Here is a 17,634-nt window from a genome sequence, read left to right on the forward strand (position 1 = left end):
TCACACATTGCCTGTAGTGATGGAACGAACTCCACAGGATTAAATATGTTCCTTCACTATTACCCTACCTGTGACATAAAAAGGGCATTGTTTGAAAACCCAATGCTTATGAAAGTATTTAAATGTACCATGTCTGTTTTTGAGGTTAACTAGTTGCATTATGCCAGAGGCTGTAAGGAGTTAATTCCAGCACAGTGGAACTTCGTGTATTGTTTGTTTTGCTGTTCATGAGTTTTAGACTAGTCGAGGGGAGGAGCTAGTGTGAGCAGGAGTATAAATACCTAGAGCTTGGTCATTTGAGTGAGAGAGGTTGTAGGCTCTGGTTGTCAAGTCTGTTGTTATTTATTAGTTTATACTGAAGTCTGGATTACGTTTGAACTGTTTGTTTTTGTTTTGTTATTTTTTCACATGGGCTTCAAAATTAAATTAAAGATTTTTTTGTATTTGTTTCTTCTGACCATTTCCTGCACAACATCAGCCACTTGATAAGACTATCTTGCACTTATCAAAACCTAGAAATGCTGCCGCTGCAGAGGAAACCCGTTTATACATGTTGGCTTTCTTATCAACTTCCACGCCCAGAGGCAGCAATATTAAAAAAAAAAACAACCACAAATGACAAGATGTGTTACGAGAGAAGAAAATCCTACCAGCAACACTACTTCAATGAAACCAATGTTAGTCAAAAAAAAATTACAAGCTTCATTACTCCAGCAGGAGACATGAACTAAATCAAGGCTGATAATCTGCAATAACATACACAAGGCCTTGCTCCCATGTGAACTGTTACTGCTTCATGTCTATTTCCTGACCGCAGATAAACTTTGCCTTCCTTTTCAAGCTCATAACCACGTTGGTCTACAGGGACCAAAAACTGTTCACCAAAGGTTTATTTATACAACAAGTTCCTTCCCAGTAAAGGTTTTTAAAAATGCCAAGGATTTTAGGAGACCTAAACCTAAATTCTCCCAACATTTATTTTGCAGTCTTTGCATTTTGTCACTTCTTACTTTATGTTGACTTCAGGTAAATAAATCTGTTGTGTCTCTGCACAGCTTGGGTACTGGCCTGTATGTAGTGTTCTTGTCTGGTTTAAAGCACATTCAAGATCCATCACTGGTAGGCCTAATGCTATTCCCAAATTGCTTTGAAGTGAGATACAACTTAATTTCTAACTAGTGCAGGGACAAACATGGTATTTTCATGTTTTGATATCCGTTCAAGATTCAGACAAGTACTTGAACAATTCGTTCATTTGCAAAACATTACCAAAACCATTATATGTAACACTAACAGTAATTAATTTTTTTTTTCAAAAAACTTGAAACAAATTCTACAATAGTGATACAAGTGCTTACATTTCTTGTAAAACAGGATCCGTTCTTGCAGAGCTCCGCACGTCACTCTGCTCTGGATGGAAAACACTCTGCTCACAAAAGCAGTTTTTTTCAGGTGACATTACTTAGAGCAAAAGGAAATGATGTCCAAGGGAAAAAAACTGCAGGTATAATGCAAAGTTGATATACATAGTAAAGAAAGCTTGAGGAGCTATATAGTGATTTAAATGTTCAAAACAGCAAGTAAGACTAAAGATTACATCCTACAAAGGTGAAATGTGCACAAAACAAATAGAGAAGCACAACAAAATTAAACTTTCACATCTATCAACAGGGTCATTCCATGCCAATTCAACCAGAAAAGGGGCATTTTGCTCGACCGTCTCAGATTTTGCTAGAAAAATTAACCTGGGGGTTTTCTGGCCCACCGAGCTCAGAAATGCATATTTTTTTCTCCCCTAATTTCTATTTTGAGCTGTGACCTGGCAAAGGTCAACCTAAAGTAAAAAAGTGACCCTGACCAGAAAAATCACCCTGAGCTCCACGCTACCATCATGTGGTGCACCTCGTTCGACTCATAATGAATATGGCTTTCGGGGAAAAAAAAATACAGGAGAACCTAACTCACTTCTGGCATGTTGCCAGACGAGGGGTAAGTTACGGGTTTTATTCAAACTTCAGCCCAACCCTTTACCCTGTAGGGGATGCGAGTCCTAAAATGTTAGTATTGCTGTAAGAACCTTAGGGACCACTCTTCCAAATTCTGTGGAACACTTTTGGTTTCAAGTCCCTCCAATGGTCATTAACCCCTTCTGAAATTAAATTTTTTGGTATTTCTACCAAGTTTAGGTCGAAAAACACTTCCTTGTTTAAAAAGTGAGGTTCCTGTTTAGTAAAAGTGAAAAAATGAGTGCTGGGACAAATATCTGAATATTCGTACAAATATTTTTTTACATGTATCGGATACAAAAATAAGATGTTCTTATTCGCTACATATTGACAAAAATACCTTGCACGCACTTACTGTTGCACCAGAATTTGCGTGACAGTTTTAAAAAAAAAGGCAAATGAAAAAGAGCTCTGTGTGATGTGAGATTAAAATATAACAGGATGAACACAGCAGCTCTTGAGCATTTAAAAGTTTTAGACAGCAAAAGGTAAACAAACCAGACTATGCGCGGGCACACCGTGATCTCTATGGAAACACATCTGAGACAAAAAACCTATTGTGCTGCTTTAGCGTGAGCCAGAATCTCATGGGACAGAAAAGGCACAACAGTACCCAGCTTCCAGAAAATGTTGTGTTGTGATTTGCATACATATTACATATTTTTTGTTGCTACTGTTGTGTGGAATGTAATAAAGGAGAACCAAAACGGTGAGTTTTTTTCCCCTTCACTTTACAATGCGATTTCCACGTTTTATTTGAAGTGTTTAAGTGAAATTTCAGTTTTTGCTTCCTTGTAAGCTTCAAAAAGTTACAAGCAAACCTCATGTTATTACTTCATGAAAACGTGTCTATGGCCAGTGTTTACTGTGAAGAAACGGCAATGGCAAGGAATGAATTTCATTTATTTTGGGAGTAAACAAAACAACGTTTAACTTGAACTGCTATTTGGCATTTTTTGTTTTGCAGTTAATTCACTGGGGTAAAGTAAGGCCTACACAACATATTCTTTACTCCTGGGAGATTTTTCTATTTTAACATGCTACATATTGTAAGGTCTTGGTGTAAAATAAAGGCACACAGACCGGGATCACAGCCACCCCCGCTGTCACTATGCTGTCTCTGCCTGCGCTCAGAGCAACATAATGGCTTTTATTACTTTTTGAAAAACAAATTAATATCTGATCGAATGTTTAAATGGTGAGTAAATATCAGTTTTTTCTTGAAAGTCTTATAAATTTTGCATAAAATGCCTCATATTTAGATCAGGTCTATTATTTGGTCAGTGATTAATTGAAAACAAGATATCTAGCACAGGTCAAAATGTCACCACAGTTCTGATCAGCACTGTATGAAAAGGTCAGATGAAATCAATAAAACAGATAGTCCTTTCTACTCCAGATATCCCTGGGGAGTCCTAAAATTTGTGGTTAGGTGGAGTGGATTCCTTGAAAAAACCTGGAGGTCTGGGGAGGACACTTGTTAACAGCACAAGTTCCAAGCATGTTCTGTCTCGTGTCAAACTGCTCATCTTACTGCTCCCCAGAAATATAAAAGATCCCTCCCCTCCCCCAAAAGAAAAGGGATGATTTGGTTAGTACACAGTATCAAAAGGGATTAAATGAGGCAACACTGAAAGGCTGTAGACTGGAAGAAACAGAGGAGTTTTGTTCTACAGGCTAAACGCACTTAGCTATGAAGGAATACAATACAACAGTCAAAACTGTGACGGTATGAATGAGGAATATGAGAGGAAAAAATAAACTGCTTTCGCATTCGTACTGTCATTAAAGTAAGGGTGCAACGAAGGGTACACTTTGACCTTCAAAAGAACACTTCGATGGCACTCATTTGCATAATTTACTGGCAACGTCACCATAGCTACTTGTTTATTTTATTGAAAATCCTATTTTTACAGGTAAGCCATATGAATGGAATAAAACATTTACATGTAGTTTACAAATACGTTACACAGAACAATCATGTTTTTATAATAAAAAAAAAAAAAAACACATTGTTTTACTTTCACGTAATTGTTGTCGATTGTGATCTCTACAGTAAGCTTGCAGTTGACTTGGACAAAACAAGCTTTATTTAACAGTCTCCGTTCCAAGCATGTTATCGGTAACAGTCACATTTTACTACAGTGCTACTAAAAATATTAGTACTAATAACAGTATGAGCTGACACTTGTCAAGTGACCCCAGAGATTGGCTATGCCTCAATGATACGAGTCTCTGCACAGTTTGCATTCAACTTTTTTTTTTTTTGGTCATCTGGGCATTTAACAAAAAAATCAAACAGCAGAGGGGATGAGACATTTCTTTCAATACAGCTTACGCTATGTAACGCTTAGCTGTCGAGATGGCGAATGAAGAAATTAAAGGTTTGCCTCTGGATAACACGAGCTGGAGGAGGGAGGGGCGGACGGTGATCAGTTTTCAAAATTAAAATGGATGTGTTGGTGTATAAGTTTCAAACATATTCTACCATGTCACTTCTCTTATACTGTCTTGTACACTAGGCATTCAGTACATATTTTACTGAAACACTACAACCGCTACAGGTACCGCCCCACTTTGTGAACCAACTGTGCTTGTTATAACTGTTTTGCATCTGAGCTGGATGCGACCTAACCTTTTGGCAAACAGTCAGTTTGCCTCTGAGAACTCAATTTATACTTATACCAAGGTTTCAGCCCTGGCAAAGGATCAAACTGAGCCACTAGTCCCCTGTACCACAACTTATTAAATTGCTTGCAATAGTTCTCACTTTTTTATTCAGACCTCAACAGGCATCATTTTCAAGTTTTCATTCAGTTGGTCTGGCAGTCAAGCCGGAAAAGATCAAGTCCTATCCTGCTGGTTGTACTTTCTCCCAAACAAAACCATCTTTAAGGTCAGTCTGGGTTTATTTCTGTGGCAGTGGAATAGAATCTCCCCGTGAGGGTTCCTACACTAGATTTCCAGCTGTGGTTTCAGTGTTTCACTTTCACAAAAGAACAGCTTTTGCTGCCCACAATTTCCATCTCAGGGTTTCATTTCGCTAATGACAGCTTGTGCCAGCCTAAGACTTACGGCTCAGGTGCAGTAATTCTAACCCCTTCTATTAAATCAAAGGGATTTTCTTAATGCCGTGGGCTTGTCATTATGAAGCATTTTATACACTTATCGAAGCAATGCTGCCGTTTCAGGAGGATGGATTAGTTAGACCTCCTGTTTTGTTTATGGAATTTAACAAGGCAGTTGGTCTACCTAATGCATCCTATGAGATAAAGGGGTTTTACTAATGTAAGCCCCAAATAGATTGTTAATGTCACATTATTACTATGTAAATGTTATTTTTTAGTATTTTAATTACTTCACTGTTGACAGGGTAATTGGTAGCTTCTTGATTGAGAGGCAGGTGTTAGGAGGGGCGATTTGCTGAATACAATGTACAAGTAATGTTAGGTGTGTGGGTTTCTAGCATCTTGAGCATCAATCAGTATGGAGGAATACATGGCGTTTGTCATGGCTGCTTGCAAGTTAACATTTGTTACTGCAAAGTTAAATGTCATTTAGCCATTTTTTGTATCATGTTACCCAGTGTTCATAATTAAATTGACTCCCAAATGTATTAGCATGATTGGCAGTCTTAATGCATAAAGTGAGGTCTACACCTAATAAAACTCCCATTTTCCTTTTGTTTAAAAATCCATGGGGTACAATAATGTTAATACCAAGTTGCATCTCAGCTTAATAAGCATTTTATCAGATATATGCAAAAATGGCAAGTGTGACATACATATGGACTAGCGTACTGACTGGCAGATGCCCCTCTACATTGACAATAGTTGAGGCTATAACATATGCTAAAGAATGTTAATACCACATTTAATCACAATTGGAGAACAAGTATTTGTATGTGTTGTGGCAGAGCAAAGGCTCGGCATGTGTGTGTTTTGTGGCTGTCAGCCATCTTGGTTCAGGTGCACAGGAACTGTCTGGGGCCAAGAAGGCTACCTTTGCACACCCATGTAGTTTAAATTGGGAGCAACTGTTTGATTATTAGTTTAATAGGAAGTTTGAAATGTGGCCAGATGGGACTTTCATCATTGATTATCCAATAAAAAAAAGAAAAAGGAATGTTTGTTGGGAGAGTGTGTGTAGGTGTATGGAGAGTTCAGTGAAGGCGCTGCCAAGCCTGAAAAGTTAAGAGAAAGAAAGAGTGCACAGTGATAGCTGTGCCTGAGTGTTGTTTTGTTTTGTAGTGTTTTGTTTAAACCTTTTGTTTTGCTCCAGTGTTTTGTTTGTAATTAATAAAAAGTATGTCTCAGAGTCTGCAGTTCCTGCTGCTAACCAGTCTTGACCACATGCTACTTTGCCACAGTGTCTAAGTACAATTAGCAAAAAGATTAGCCTTACTAACTGTTTGGATGTGGGAACTGAATTGCTCAGCTGCTAGCTTCAGAGACAAAAGTGTGCAAGTTCAACTGCCAAGATCCCCTTTGCGAGAATACAGTTAACTCCTTACAGAGAAATATGCTGTTTTACATGGGACATTGATATTTTTACTGTATGGGGGGGGGATAATTAGGCTGAACAAATGTGATAGAAAATAAATATATACTACTGGCAGGAGTTCTGACACAGAACCTCACACACTGTTGGCTCCTCCAGCTCAGAGAAATGAATGTGGGTTACACCTCTACCCCCCATCAATGCACTGAAACATCTTCAAAGCAAGAGACAAAGAAATAAAATCCCACCATGCTCCAAGAACACCACTCAGTGGCGAGAGAGCCCCTGAAGCAATTTCTAATGCCAGGTGAACCAAATATAAAAGGAGCCCCATCACTCTGCACCTCTATCAAATAATGTACTCTTTATACCTGAAGGCTCAAAAGGTATCAGTTTCCTAAGCTTCTAGTTACAGGCTAGATTTTCTTTGCCAAGTATTCACAAGTATAATCCAGTTCAGGTACAAATAATTTAAGAAATTAATCACAATTAAAATGAATCCTAGTAGCCCTGGTGTGTGTAATCTACTTTCAGATTATACATACAGTACATGTTGCAAAGTGCAAACCACTTGAACATCTGACCCAGTTTTTTTTATCTTGTAAATGAGCCCATCTGTTCCAGGGCCTTCTCTTTTGTGTTTATTTAAATGGCATGCAATCCCCAAGCTACTTTCTCTGGGACAATTTTAGAGAGATGGTTAAACAATAAAACTTTCGGCAGTAGGTGAAATTTTGCCCTGCTATGCGTCCTCGTTTTCAACAGATTACAGCTCAAGACTGGTACGTAGCTGTCCTGATGTGATCCAAAATCATTGGAGCCTGCCAATCTAGCATTGACATTTGTGTCAATACATCGGTTTACTCTGGTGCATGTTATGCAAACTGCTGGAACCTCTCTGAATTACCAGAATCCCCATCAGACATCCTGATATACCACATACTAGTATATCAATAGCAAGACTAACAAACTGAAAAGTCTAAATAATTAAAATGAAGAGCTCTGGCGAGCAGAGTGCAGAGGCGTCAGTCTAAAAACTTAGTGGAATTTCCATTGCACAGTGAGAGAGATGGGGCAAAATCAGTAGTATCTGTTACATTCTGAAGAGATCTGTCAAGTGCTTGAAATCACTTAGGCAGCAAAATAGCCTACTTCTGAAGCAAGGGCAAAGTTTGCCCCTTGTTAACCATGAAACCCATTTTAGAAATACAGCGCCTACTCGATATATTGCGGGTGTCAGGGTCCAATATAAATCATCTATGTTACGAGATACATCAAGAAACACAGAAAAAAAAAAAAAAAACAGATAGTGTAACTGTAATAAGCATTTAAACACACTTTATTGTTTACAGATATAGAAAATGGGCAATCACTATATGCTACATGGCAAAGGGTAAAAGTAATACATACATTACATACAGCACCAGCATTACTAAACAAAATTACACAAGCAAATCAAAAGAATTATGATTATTATTATTTATTTATTTTTGTTACAGTAGTCAGTTAGTGCAACAGGGGAAAGTAATCGGTTACTCTTTTCTGCTTGTTTCTCTTGTTCATGTGGAGCTCCTACAGCAAAGTCAACAACCAAACGATCGATGATCTAATGCAATGAATAATATTCAGAGTCATGAGCAGTTAGGCTGTACAAATAGGGAGCCAAACTCCAGGACCGCAATATATCTGAGCCCGCAGTATAGCGAGGGGCGATATAACGAGGGGTGGGTGTAATAAGAAACAGCAACAGTTTCTACCTTTTACATAAGTTTAAATAGTCCAAGCAAGAGTAAGACCCATTTTCTCTAAAGACTATTGTGTAATGTTTTATTGTACTGATGGGAGGGGAAAGCTTTGCAATAACTTTAAAATAAAGCTCAAAAGTAGCTTTGACCTAAAACAGTACTTTAGCCAATCACAGTTCCAGCAAATATTTAATGTAGAATTACAGTGCTACAGAACAAAAGATAAGTCATTAGTCTGGCAAGAAACTTTAGAAGCCGATCAATGTCACTGCAGTGTGTTTTATTATGCGGACAACAACAGCCTATTGAAACTAAATCCTCCATATTACCTTAATGGAACTTTCACATCACTGCACAAAAGGCTCAAATAAAAGACACAGCTGAAAATGGCTGTAAGATTAATTAGTTTTGACAAAACCCTTTGTCAGGAGTCTTAATACCGAAGTAGCTACCTGAGAAAGTAAATGACAGATGCACCTTGAATACATAACTGCAAAATGTACAGTTTCGTTGATTACTGGCAAATAGGGTTGCCGCAATTATCATTAAATATGGTATTTTCGATATTGTATTGCTACGTTACTACTAGTCGAATGGATTTTAAATCGAACCATTTGATAATTGAGATAATGGGAAATTAGCTAGACACACAGCAAATAGCAAAGTGAACCACAGATAAAAAATAAAAAAAACACAGAATCCATCACGTCCACACTTTCCACCTCTACAGATGCCCGACTGAGTGGATTTCCACTCTGACAGGTGAAGCTGGCAATTGTGCCAATGGAGAGCGCTCTGTGCTGCTCATGACCTTTGCTGTTTTCAACTTGTCTTATCAGTGAAGCACAAAGTCTGTGCATTTTTTCAAAGTCTAAAATCATAATAATAATAAATAATAATCACAATACTCATACGTTGATGTTTTTTGTTGTATTTATTACCGCGGCTGCATTGTAGTAACAGCAGTAGCAGATGGAATATGTTGTCGGTGTTTGAAATGGATGCATTTCTTACTTGCATGACAAAAACAAAGGAAGAAAATACAAGAGTCTACAGAAAACGTGTAAAGTGACAGAAAGCAATACAGAGTCCCCTTTGGATAATGTTTAGGCTGGCTTAAAATAAAAAAAAAAGTTTATCATTGTTATTATATTTAATCTTGAGGTTAATGTTTCGATACTGTACACAGTTTAAATAATACACATAATTATATTGAGGCGGGAAGTAAATGGTAACGAGATAAACATTTACAGTGCAGACCTTGTATTATTTATAATGACTTTGGCGAATAGAAAGTGAATGCAAGTGTTTCCAAAGAGATCCCTAAATACTGTCTTAATTCTGTGCGTTCAAAGACATGTAGTTATGTTTTAAGAATGAAGCCTACTGTTTGGTATTCTGTCTTAAATCAGCTATGAAAATATATTAAATAAAACAGCTTTTATTGTGACTGAGGTACCATTTAATCGGTACTTTAACTGAAACCTCCCGACAGAAGGGGTACAGTTCAAAAAAAGGTTGAAAACCCTTGCTTTAGGCCTATATCACTTACTATTTACTAGTCTGGTATTACAGTATATAATCCAATTATGAGTGAAAAAAATGAAATTTCATAGAGAGTTGTCAGCTTGGTTGTAGAAATGTGATTGATACTGTTGAAAGTTGAAATGTACAATAAAGGGAAATGCTTTTCAATCAGGATTTTCAGTCATTCACATCAGAACGTTTCTATCTAAATACATACGATCATTTAAAAGTAACTGAGTTGTACCTAACTTGAATTTATAGTATATTATTTCAAACCACTTACACAAATAGAAAAATGATTGCCATTTGTACTGCCAAAAAAATGATGGAAACTAATTTAAATATCATATCGCAGATATCGAAATTTCAATAATAGCATGGCTCAATAATCAAAAACTGTAATATTGATATTGCGGCAACCCTACTGGTAAATGTAGTTTTCAATGTACTGTAAAGCAGTATAATAATATCTGGTTGCAGTATCCTGGAGCAAACATTAAAAAACAGACCAGGCATCCGAATGTATTCAAAGACATAATGATGTGCAAACTGTTCTTTGACCACTTGCCATGTAATTCTTTGCACTGCTCTGAAACCAGCCAATAGTAAATGTGCAACAATGCTCCCCTCCTCCTCTAATGAAGTGGTTGCAGCATTAGAAGTCAAAGTTTAATGGGCAAGAGTGAAGAGTAGCTTTTAAACTACTAGACAAATGGTTTTGCTTGTGTCATTTACACATTATTTCTTCAGAGCTCACTAGTTCATTACTAGCTAGAACAGTGTTTCCCAACCCTGTTCCTGGCGGCACACTCTGTCTGCTGGTTTTCGTTCCAATGCAGCGCTCAATTCCTTAATTGAACCGTATCAACAAATGAAGAGCTTGAAAATAATGGGAAAATCCCCAGTTAAATCACTTGATTAGTTCAATAAAGGGTTCAATTAAGCAATTGAGAACTGCATTGGAACAAAAACCAGCAGACATGATGTGCCGCCAGGAACAGGGCTGGGAAACACTGAGCTAGAAGAATGCTTTCACCAAACAAACGTCAGGAGTACTCAGAAATGCAAACTACCTCATTGTTGGTTTCAATCATAAATATTGTTTCCTGTGACAAAGCTGTATATATAATAGGGCTTTGTTTGAAGGTTTGTTCGCTAGCCAGGAATTCAAAGGCAGTTCTGAACCTTCAAAGGTTCGTCAGGCAGCATTCACGCACTGCCAAATGTTTTTTTTTTTTTTTTTTTTTTTTTAGTGGCTGTATTGCTTAAATAAAACATGTACTGAACACCTAGGTGTACAAGATGTTGTAAGAGAAGTGTTGTTAGAACAGGTATGAAACATAAAATGCAGCTGTAAGCTTGCCACACCAAACCACAACCATCCACAGTCCACATAGATTTCCTGTATTAGGTTTGGCCCTTTAAACTACAAAAAAAGGGATTCCCAACAGTTCAGCTGGTTGTGGGATTCATTCACAGCTGAACCCAGGCCTTTGTAATGCGGTAGGCTGAGAATCAGCAGCTGTATCATTTCACTTTGTCCTCTGTCTCCAGCCAGGGTTAGAGGAGAGCACCAAACAAACACAGACTCCCAGGAGATCAAACTACCACCACCACCACACTTCCCTCTCATATCCCCTCCCCTTCCCCCAACCAACCAGGTCACCTCTCTACACTCACTGAAAACGGGCATCAAACAGGGGCACAAACTGAAAGGTGCTACACATGCCAGCAAGTTAAACACCATTGGTCTAAAAAGTGCACTGTAGCTGCCCTTCAGAAGAACTACTGACACACAAAAGTAATTTGTTGGGCTATATGGGCCCATTTTAATTATACCACATTGTGTCTTCACTTTTATTTTTTTTAATATTTAGCATACAAATCCTTACTAGGCCCACTGTAACCTTTCTGAAAATACTGTACCCATCATCCCCTGTTAAAACTTCTGATGACTACGTGAAGCTGCCGGTGAAAGCTTTAAAAGTTGTTATGTAACTATACAGAGCTGCTGCTGTTTCTACATGAGGAAAGGGAATCTATCAGGTTACAGATGATCTTTGAGGAAATAAGGGGTTAAAGAAACAGAAGACCTCACACAGCAGGTACCAAAGTTCAAAGCACATGGGCAGGCCTTTTTTGCATATGTTTACTCAGCTCCTCTTTGGATGTTCAGCATCAGTCTAATATTGATTATCAAAGACCATGTTTAGGTCTGAGATACAAAAGCAATTTAAGCATTTTTTTTCTTGGCAACTCAAATTGACAAATTAACCTAAATGACAACTCAAGTTTAACACATTTTCGATTGGCAATCAAGTTACCAGAATAGACCACTGCTCCATTTTCGGCAATTCAGTTAACTATTTTTCTGTTCAGCTAATGATATTACATTTTCTAATCCCCTAATTTCACTCTTAATTTTGCTAAATAGGAAATATGGCCACAGACAAGTGAACGCATGAGGAAACTTTGCAAACTGATTTTTGTCATGATAGAAAATGGGTTTATGGGATATTAGACATGCGGAATATAAAGACAGCAATAAAAAAAAAGACACATATAAGGAATTACCAAATATTTGAGAAATAGCCACCAGAGGTAAAAGGAACTGAAGGTATTTTCCTTCTCCCGGCCAAATACTGAGTTTGTAGGTTACTCCATTTTCTTTTACCTCAGCTGGTCCATACTCCTGCTTTTCTATGGCAACATCATTTCAAAATTATTCCAATTACTATAGCAACTGCTGAAACCACCATTTAGTAATCGCAATTCAGTTGTCAATTTTTTTATTGTCACTAAAATTGACAAAATTGCTTTTGTATCTCCAGCCTCACAAAACTGCCTTTATTTTCTTCAGAAATGCTTTATACAAATGACTGAATGCAACTGTTTTTTTCTTTAATGGCATAAATTTGCCAAGTAACCAAGGAAACTAAGACCACCTGCCTTCCAATTCTCAGCCCAAACAGGCCATGTTTTACCCTGGAAACCAATGTTAGCTTTAAAAGAAAAAAATACCTGAGAGAAATAGAAAAGAGACCCTTTATAGGACAGAAATCGTTACATGCATATCAGTTTCATATTGCGTCAATTAAATTGCAAAGTATGTTAACTTCTATTTAATTTGACTTGTAATGTGAATACTGCCTACTGTACTATAACAAATGTAAACAAGTCATAGTGAGTTAAATAAAGTTCAATATTTTAAACTTGACTGCTAAACTATGTAACACTAACAGTAACTGTTGTAGCAGCTATCAAAACATCTCCTTCCTTTCATGCTACTATTGAGTTGCTAACCGGGTCACTTCAGGTACTATAGTGCCAAAGCACAGACCTGTACAAGCTAGAAAGCCAGATCTCAGGTAAATAAGTACCACTTCACTCTGGATAACACCACCCTAGAGGCCACCACCAGCTACACATACCTGGGTCTGACCATCAGTGCATCAGGGAGCTTTAACCTGGCAGTGAATGCATTAAAGGAGAAGACACGCAGGGCTATTTTTATGCCATAAAGAGGAGGCTCTATAATATAAATCCCCCTATCGAAATTTGCTCAAAATTTCTGAAAGTGTGACTCAGCCAATTGCCCTCTATGACAGTGAAGTGTGTGGTCCAATCACCACCCAGGACTACATATATGTGACAAACACCCCACAGAAACCCTGCGTGCAGAGTTCTGCAAAAACATAATGAAATTACAAAGGAACACCAAACAATACATGCAGGGCCGAATCAGGCCTTTATCCATTGTATTAATATCCAAAAAAGACAAACACACAACCGTACTGGCTGGTCAATAAGCGACGTAGCCTGAGGGACAAGCAGTGAACATGGAAAGGGAAAACAGAGCGGTTTTGTTTAATATAGAGGGAAGAATCAATTCAGTTTAATAAAAGAGAGAGCGCAGGGATTATTCATTATAGAGAAAAGAGGGATACTGTTTAGTATTAAAAGATAACAATGTTAGAGGGGAATGTGTTTTCCGTGTCTATTTTAGTTGTTTAAGCTATATATGTGTTTTGGCAACACAATTATGTTTATTGTCATGCCAATAAAGCAAATTTGAATTTGACAGAGAGAGAAAGAGAGAGCTCATGTTAAAATAAAAAAGGGACATTCCTTCACCCCACCCTGAAATGAGATCACAACGATGAATAAGGTACCGTTAAGAAGAGTTTTTAGCAGTATGCGTTACTTTCACATGCCTGGCTGTTTCCCTGCTTGTCAGACAATGACAAAAGGGCACAGTAACTCACTGGCACCCTTCATGGGGTTTCTGCACTGCGTTTCTTGGCAGTATTTTCTCTTAAACTTTGAAAAAGCATAACAAAAGCAAAGCCTGTCTGGTTTTATTTTTTCTAGATTCTAATATTTAGACTTCGAAATACATACCATGCTTTCAAGCTGAATTATATATTTTTTCAAATTTGTTTAAATATTATTATATAAATGTTCATACTCTAGCCACGTAGTAATTTTATTTTAAAAAATGTGCTTCATAAACAGGGTCTATAGTGTCATCTGGCCTAAATAATACAGTGCCATTTCAATAGCTGAGAGAGGAAAAAACAGACAGTTGGCATTTATACATAAACTTTAACAGGGAGGGCCCAAATATCCTATCTAATATTAAACAACACAACCACAGAACAGTTGAACGCAAGTAATTATACAAATTAAAGCACTTGGAAAAAAGTAATGTCTACTGTACAGTAGTTTTTTACCTGGAAGTTATGATCATGTTTAAGTAATGGTCAATGAATATATTGTAGCCTGTCAGCTGTAAATCTTGGCAGCCTGGCTGTAGCCAGTTCACAACTGGAAAGCAAGTTCCCAGGCCTGGATGGTGGTGGAATATGCATCACAGCCTGGGAGTCCCTTTATTGTGCTTTGTTATTGGGTTGATGACTACCACTTCACGTACACTGTAGAGTGTTGTACTGGTGGTGGCTTGTGGTTTTGGGTTGGGGTTAAAAAAGACAGTGGAGTTGGAGGTTGTGGTTTTCAATAAATAGACCAGATGAAATCAGACTGCACTCTGGAGGCATTGGTGTGCTATCATTTAAAAAATAAATAAACGCACAAAGGAAGAATATGTTCTCCATTTTAGTTAACTGTTTCAATTCACTATCTAATTTGTTGTGGAGATCATTTACATGAATTGTATGCCAAGGTTATGAAAAGGCGGGATTTGCTGCATCTACATTAACAAAACTGCTGCTGTAAATTAAGTTAATTAACTTGTGTTAGCGATAAATGAACAACTACAAATAAAGAAACAGACACATGACACTGCCATAAATTTTAAGACCGTAAACATAACATGTGCTTGCAGGTTACAAGCCTACACCACCTGCAGTATTGAACTGCAGAATTCACAAACTTATTAGCTTAGGCACACCTCTAGTGACCAAGTTTACATCCATTTCGAATGTGCCTGACTGCCACATGCTCTTAACAAATGTCTGTCAACAATTTACTTTTTATTACAATATTTTTAAACAATACTTCTGCAAAATAAATAACATATGTGGTAAATGTATTAAGACGCTAGGTTAAAAGGGCTCTTGATACAACACAGTGCTGTAGTTTAATACAACATCATGCTGTAGTTTAATACATTGCACAAAAGCTGATGCACCACCTTGACCGGTCAGGCACATCACTTGCACTGTCTTCTATTAATATCAGTGGATACTGAGCCAGTTTCGTAAGAAAGCATTAACCGACATCAATCCCAAAATCCAGCTGTGTATGGCTTTTTGAAAACACGTAGTTATGTAAACACTAAGAAAACAAAATGACACCTCTAAATCATAAAAATGTCAATAAGACACGGATAATATGTTCAGTAATACAACGTACAGTATGTTGCCAACGTGCACTATTTCCATCAAGCAACAAAATGTTACCGCCACATAAATATGCTGGCCTTATTCAATGAAAACTATCGCTATTCATTTCTTTAGAATTATTTAGTAGTCCCCATCAATGACCAGGCTTTCAACCCCTGCACTCCTGGCGCTCAGGATGAGAATGAACACTCATTAATCGCTCGTCTTCTCATTCTCTGTTCCTTTCTATTTTTACAGTCTGTTGCATCGGAATTTTGAATCCGTGCCAGCCGCTTTCCTTCCACAGTCCCGTATCGGCAAGACACAATGCTCATTTTACACAGCACATCCTAATACTGAGAACTGTTCAGCAGCATACACTCAGGGTTAACGAGGCGTGTTAACTTACTGTGGTTTATTTGACCGTGTTTGTCTTGGGAGTTGCAAAGACAGTGTCTCCCAAAATGTTTCACGTATTTAGTGTTTGACACAATAACAAATATTTTGCTACAGAGCTTAAACATATATTGTAATGGCATCAGTAAACTGACAACTTGGTCCGATAGACTAAAGGCATCAGAACAATAATAAATAATAATAATAATAATAATAATAATAATAATAATAATAATAATAATGCAGACAAGAGTTTTGGACCCAACAGAAAGAAATGCCTCCGTTAGAACTATGAAACCTAATATTTAAGTGTTGATCACAAGTTTGCAAAACACAGCCACAGCTGATAACCTAAAAGTCGCCGAAAAGCATTAGCATCGCTCTGCTGGGGCCAAATGATCAAATCACCAAAAACAACCGCACTGTTAAGACTATATAACACTGGAACACCCAGGGTGTCAATCCAATGAATCAACAACTTCGTAAGAACAGCTTCCAGTAACACAAGACAAGTGCACCGAATACACAAACTTAAATAAATAAATTATATATATAAAAGATAATCTTATTTAGCCTACCTGTTTTCCCCTTTTGAGTTTGGAGGCGGGGGGCACAGAACAGTTTGATTTTCCTCCATGTCCACAACACATTTTGTATTCAGTTCAATTTCTGTAGCAAAAATTCATAGAGACAACGTTAGAGAAATCCCATAAACTATTAAGAAACAATACAACACTGACACATCGTTATACAACAACATGTGTTTCTTACTGGAAGAACGTTATCTTTTTGTTGCTATGTAAATCACGCATATAAAAAATTATACCAGTACAGTAGCACAGATACAAGGAGGAAGCTAAGATGCTAATGATATTATTTTATGCATGTTTGAAAAGTCTGTGTGATACCAATAAATATGTTAAACACTTTATTACAAGTTTTTAAATCGTTAAACTGAACATGCATTGTACTTACCTCTCCGGTTCATGGGCCGGACCCTAACTGCAACTTTTACCTTACTATCCGACATTGTTATAAACTTTTTCCAGGACGGTTCTCCCACTGGATTCAGAAAAAATATAACACGTTTAAATTCCCAAAGTGATGAGGCTCCCGGTCAGTTATTAGATGCAAATTCACAAATACAACCTCCACGTCCATCACGAGCGTCATAAAGTAAAAATACGATATATTTTCAGTTTATGCGTGATAAATATGCCGCAGCTCTTCTCTCTTGCATGTCTCCATCCTAACCGCCATCTTCCACTGAGTCTCAGGGCAGTTCACAGCACTGAGAGACTCAGGCAGACAGAAAAGACGGACTTGGAAGTATACGAACTGAACTTGGAAATATCTGGTGATCGCAAATACCCGGAAATTTACGACTGAAGTGGAGTTCATCCATAACACATGGGTATTTATAGGGAAATGGTAGAACACGCATTTGCGTTATACAATAGAGAATGGAAAATATAATATATATGGCAGATAATGCAATGTCAATCGTCGAAATGAATACACAGAATATATAGTACTTCCCTGAAGTGGAACAAACCCCACAGCACCTGTCGTCATCTATGGTATATACTGTAGCTACTACAAAACCCATATATAGTA

General features: G+C 37.5%; 1 protein-coding gene across 3 annotated transcripts in view; it reads right to left on the reverse strand.

The window, feature by feature from the left end:
- The window catches only part of LOC121313349 (kinesin-like protein KIF13A), a 121,832-nt gene extending 104,562 nt beyond the window's left edge, over positions 1–17,270 (reverse strand). For all 3 annotated transcript variants that reach the window (XM_041245768.1, XM_041245770.1, XM_041245767.1), the window contains exons 1-2: positions 16,993–17,270; positions 16,596–16,686 (exon numbers count right to left, since the gene is read on the reverse strand). In XM_041245768.1, coding sequence (XP_041101702.1) covers positions 16,596–16,686; positions 16,993–17,047 — 146 coding nt within the window. In that variant the 5' untranslated portion in view covers positions 17,048–17,270. The remainder of the gene's footprint in view (positions 1–16,595; positions 16,687–16,992) is intronic.
- Positions 17,271–17,634: the final 364 nt, after the last annotated feature.

This window comes from Polyodon spathula, chromosome 3 (genome assembly GCF_017654505.1).
Source record: "Polyodon spathula isolate WHYD16114869_AA chromosome 3, ASM1765450v1, whole genome shotgun sequence".
NCBI classification, from domain to species: Eukaryota; Metazoa; Chordata; class Actinopteri; order Acipenseriformes; family Polyodontidae; genus Polyodon; species Polyodon spathula.